Below are 5,718 nucleotides of genomic sequence, written 5' to 3' on the forward strand. Positions count from 1 at the left end.
CGATAAGGATTGGTTCGGCTCAAAACTCGACTCGAGTTCGATATGGTTAACGTTCATGAACTATTCGATTCAGTTCGAATGGTTCATTTAGACAACTCAAATAATTAATTAAATTTTAAAAAATACTACAAAAAGTTTTATATATATAAATATAATCTTGTTTATATATATAATAACAATAAATAAAAAAATAATGTTTAGGTAATAATAAACACAAAAATTAGTTTATATATTATATATATATATATATATATATATATATATCGAGTCAGTTCATGAACCTAACGAGTCGAACTATATTCAACTCAAGTTCAGCTTATTTATTTAACAAGCTCAAGTTCAACTTATTTGGTTCATAAACCAAGTTTATCGAGTTAAATAACAAATTGAGTTCAAACGAATATCGAGTTGTTTCGGTTTATTAACAATCTCCCATCAATATTCTACTTCACTGTTTCTGAAATTGGGGTATTTTTCACAATTAACATGTGTTTATCTTCTTTGTCTATGTAGGTTTGATTCATTGCATATTCTCTGGAATATTCTTAGATTTTCCTTTAGAATTCTCAAGCCAATACTATAATCCCATTAATTCAATCAAACCAATTCCAACCCCAAATAAGAAATACATTGCGGTGGACCACCCATTACCAAATTTCAAAAGATGCTAGTTTGAACTAAATAATTTGTCAGTCGAGATTTTAAATCTAAGTCCACGACCCTCACAGATACCAATATATTAAGATTTTGGCCTTTGGTCAAAACATATTGAAACTACAATTATGGTCACATCTATCACATTTGCCTGTAATTATCCGAAAAATAAAAATTTGGGGTTTCTGAAAACTGTGATTCCTAGCATGCTTAATAATTCAAAAATTGAAATTTCAATTCACCTTGTGCTATAAGGAAATAACATATCAGTCAGCTAAAAGGGTATGATTTATTTAACAACAAAATTTTCACTTTCTGTGTATTCTACCTCTATAATTTAGATACAATACAAAATGAAAGAAAGAAAAAAAGCCAGTGACAATAAAATATTACAGGACTTTCTACAGCAATATGGTTACAAAACTTGTGCAACATGTTCAAATTCAACAGCCCGAGGAAGTTGTGGTGGTATGTGTGGAGGATGATGAAGCAGGGGAGTTTGAGTGAACAGCCCCTTCACTTTGATTAGCCCTTTCTTCTGAGTGCGAATACTCGGAAGGCTGTACTTTCTTAAACGGCGGCTTCTTAATTGAATCGCCTAGTGTGTGCGAAACAGCCGGAGGATGTGTGGCCACTGGTGCATAAATTCCAGCAGGTGCTGCAACTGTGGTCAGTTCTGCGGATGCGGTTGAGGAAGCTACAGTTGCATAGTCATGTGGTTGAACAAAAATGTTCCCCACAAGAACAAAAGGTGCAGGTTGTGGAATTCCATTGTTGTGATTCATGGGACTTGGTCTTCTAGTGTGCAAACGGTATTTCTGTTCAAAAACAAAATGGAAATTTTTGACTGATTGAGAATATGGAACTCAAGAATATTGATGTAACATATGCAACAAAAAGATTACCCTAATTACATTTGTACAGTTTTACCTGTCAGTTTACTAGAATAATATTATAAACACCTATTTCAATCTCGAGTTTAGGCATCGCAATGTCAAAATTATGCTTATTGGTAAACCGAGGTGCTTTAGAAGTTGTTTATCATTCATAATCACAAGACAGATAAAAGATTCCACATCATCAAAATAACTAGAGAGACTGAAAAATATAAATTACAGACACAATGTTTGGTTATGATTTCCATTACCTGCAAATGGCTTTTGACTTCATCATTGGTGAGACTATCAACCTTCATCAACTCTCGGATTTGCTTTGGTGTGGCGGCTGTTAAATCCACAAAAGATTAAGAATATCAGTATGTAGTTACAATTAAAACCAAAACACATGACAAACAGAACTTGTTATAGTTTAAGTTACACACTATCTGCACCACCCAGCTGCTGAAGAGCCTGCAAGAAGCATTTATGCAACTCCTGTGACCAGCACCGGCGCTGCTTTCTAGCCCCATCTTTATCCTCTTTTTTGCTGCTTTCAGCATTGTCTCTGGTGACCGTCACCGCTGTCGAACTTGCTGCAGCTACAGGGGTTGAAGAGGGAGCTTTACATAATGATTCAATAGTCTGGCAAGCTTTCTCCTTTTTGTGGAATGGCTGGAAAGCACCGCCACTTCCATTTCTCTTTACTTCCATCAGAGACACTTTTCTAGTCACATCCTGAACAAAATTTCATACGAATTACACCAACATATATTATTAAGGGCGTAATTTGATAAATAACTTAATTAAGTGCTTATTTAATAAGTGTTCATCACATGAGAGTTTGTCACTTATTGAAATAAGTTAAAAGAGCTTGCAGATGTATCATAAGCTATTTTCACAAGTCTTTCCAAAATCTCTCTCAAGCACAAATATGATAAAATAAACCAAAATGAGTTCTTCACTTTCCCCTAAGCCAATTAACTAAGTTCTTCATATTCTCTTAAAATAAACAAAGCAGAAGACTAAACAAGATGATAACTAAGATTTGCTTTTTGTTTTCTTTCTATGTACCTCTTCACTTGAGGGACATGGATTCCATAACTGAACAGATTTAAGCCAATCTGATTTCTTATTATTATCCTTTGAAACCTTGGACTTATGTGAATGTTGTTCATCTTCATCACCAAAATCATGGGATCCCCTTTTCTTAATTGGCATGAACTCCTCCAAAACAGGACCTTCCATTGATGTTGTTTGTCCTGAACACTCAGATTGCACATTCAAATTATACTCTGTAGTTGTCCCAGACAACTGTTGCCTACAACCTTCAATAGCTGCACACAAAATTTCCAAACCAAAAATCTCAGAAACCATACCCAGAAACAAAAGCTACAAATTTTACAACCTTCACACCAAAAAAACAAAAGGGTAGTTCTTAATTTTTTGTTTTGTTACCTTGTGTGATCAGGTCCAAAGAAAGTGGAAGCTCTTTAGAGAAAACCTGAACCTTACAACGTTCTTCTTCTAATGCTTGGATATAATCACGAAACCCCATCTTGAAACGCTGCATTTTCTCAGTGAAATCCATAGAATCCAAGGTAGGAAATGGGAAATTTGGTGTTATTGTGTTATGAAGAAGAAATGAAGAGAGAGAAAGAATATATAAAGGAAATAGCGTTTTGTGAAAGCAGAGTATAGACTATAGAGGGACCCGAAGAGAGAGGAGAAGCTTATCAACAAGAATATTGGATCTAAGTAGAATCAAAATTTGGAATATTAAAATTAATAATAAATTAATAAATGTAGAAAGAAGAGAGAGAAAATTACAAAAGAGGGAAAAAGACAGATCAGAGATAAACTCGGGAAAATATCGAAGTCGGGACGTCGCATACGAAAGTAGAATCTTTAATTCATTTTATATTTTTGTTTTATTATATAGAATTCGTTTTCTGTCTTATATGTTTATCTGTGTCCGATAAGAGAGAGATAGTTTTCCCTTAAATTATAGTTTTGGAAAGAGATAAGTAAATTTCGGGTTACGGGTATGAAAAAAACTTAAATTATTTATTTAGCTTAATAAATATAGTTTATGAATCATAAGTTGAATTAGTGTTTATTAAATAAATAAGTCAAACCTAGAACAAATATGATTTATTAAATTCATAAAATTGCTAGATTATATAAATATAATTTTTATATTTATAAATATTAAATATATAATCATATAAATATTATATGATATATAAAACATATATTTACATAATATATGATATTTTAAAAATTATTTTATAAGTATTACTATATGAATACAATATATATATATAATAAAATTAATATTTCCACAAATTTAAAGTCTAATCTGTATGGGCATATACTTTAGCATCATATGAGCTAATAAACAATACAAATTTGAAGTTATTAAGATGCTTGAAAGTTTGTGAACAATAATTGAGATAATAGTAAGTTTAAAAAATTTATATTAAACTCAGCTCGAACTAATCTTTAATAAATGAGTTGAGTCAAACTCAAATCAACACATTTATATCACATACTAAATTAATGTGCCAAAAAAATATAGACATGAAGAAAAATAGAGAATGAATGTAGAGATACAAACATATAACGCATGTAACGTCCCGAAAAATATTCTTTATTTATTACGCGGAAAAGTGAGTAAATTTTTTTTTTAATTTATAATATAAAATTGTTTCCTTTTACATATAACGCGGAAATCAAAACCGGTTACCTAACGGTAACTGAAATGATACAACATTTCCTGAATATACATCTTCATAGATATAAAAGATCATAAGTACTTATTATACATATCCAACAAGAAATGGCGGAAATATTAATCATCGCCAAAAGACACTAAACAAAGACATGAACAACCCTAAGTCGTCAGTGTTTCAAAAGTCACAAAATGATAAGCAACTCATAGTGGCTAACTTCAAAGCTAGGGTACTGCCTCTTCCTCAATTCCTCATGCCCCCTCCTAGAACATCACGGACGGGTAGCTCCAAATCCGAGCAAGCTGACTATCTGACGAGCACACATCCGAAAAGCAAGCAATAGAAAAGAAGATAAATAGAGAGAGTAAGACATCTAATGAATATAATTCATTGACGGCGTGAACTTACTCAGAATATTACACTCAGATATGATAAGCAATTCATATATATATAACATATCACATTATAACTCATCAGTTGTTCTCGTAAACAATTATCCAATCCACATGAGTAATCTAACCAAACTCATCAATTGTTCTCATAAACGATTATCTAATCAACCTATGTAATGTAAACAACACTAATTCCCAAAACAATATCATAAATTCACCATTTATCAATATATAATTCATTGACAAGATATCATGACTATAATTAAATAACACATAAGTGGAGATCATACTCCAAATAATAACATACACCTATATTATCTATCACCGACATTATAACCCACCATTTGTCAATATAAACAATAATATATCCACATACATTTCATAAACCAATATCATAACTATAAGTAATAATATGTGCATAATGTTGATGATGCATGATGTTTGTAACTCAAATGTGAGAACCACTTCCACAAGTGCTGTAACGCCCCGAAAAATACTTCTCAAAAACATTGCGGAAAAATGGGTAAATTTTTTTTTTTGAAATGGTGATTTATAAAACTGTTTCCTTTTAAAACCTTCATTTTCCGGGACATCACTTTAAGTAACTCAAATGCGGAAAATCAACTTATCGTTATCGAATGATAACTTAACCTGATTCACAATTTCCTGAATAACTCAATGCATATAAACGGTTAAGTCATCTTTAGTTCATACAAACTAAGTCAACAAAGGCGGAAACTACATCGCCACTAACATATACAAAATCCAACAAGAAAGGGCGGAAATATTAATCATCGCCAACAGACACTAAACAAAGACATGAACAAGCTGAAGCCATCAGTGTTTGAAAAGTCACAAAATGATAAGCAACTCCTAGTGGCTGACTCCAAAGCTAGGATACTGCCACTCCTCAATTCTGCATGCCCCCTCTTAGAACATCATGGACGGGTAGTTCCAAATCCGAGCACACGTCCGAAAAGCAAGCAATAGAAAAGAAGAGAAATAGAGAGAGTAAGACATCTAATGAACGTAAATTCATTGACGGCGTGGACTTACTCAGAA

General features: G+C 32.4%; 1 protein-coding gene across 1 annotated transcript; it reads right to left on the reverse strand.

Annotated features, from left to right (window-relative positions):
• On the reverse strand, positions 925–3,282 carry LOC109359023 (myb family transcription factor EFM-like). Its single transcript, XM_019603522.1, has 5 exons — positions 2,988–3,282; positions 2,604–2,866; positions 1,976–2,267; positions 1,802–1,878; positions 925–1,472 (listed from the first exon to the last, which is right to left on the reverse strand). The coding sequence occupies exons 1-5, from the start codon at positions 3,118–3,120 to the stop codon at positions 1,098–1,100; spliced, it is 1,140 nt and encodes a 379-aa protein (XP_019459067.1). The 5' UTR covers positions 3,121–3,282; the 3' UTR covers positions 925–1,097.

The sequence above is a fragment of the Lupinus angustifolius genome, chromosome LG11 (assembly GCF_001865875.1).
Source record: "Lupinus angustifolius cultivar Tanjil chromosome LG11, LupAngTanjil_v1.0, whole genome shotgun sequence".
NCBI classification, from domain to species: Eukaryota; Viridiplantae; Streptophyta; class Magnoliopsida; order Fabales; family Fabaceae; genus Lupinus; species Lupinus angustifolius.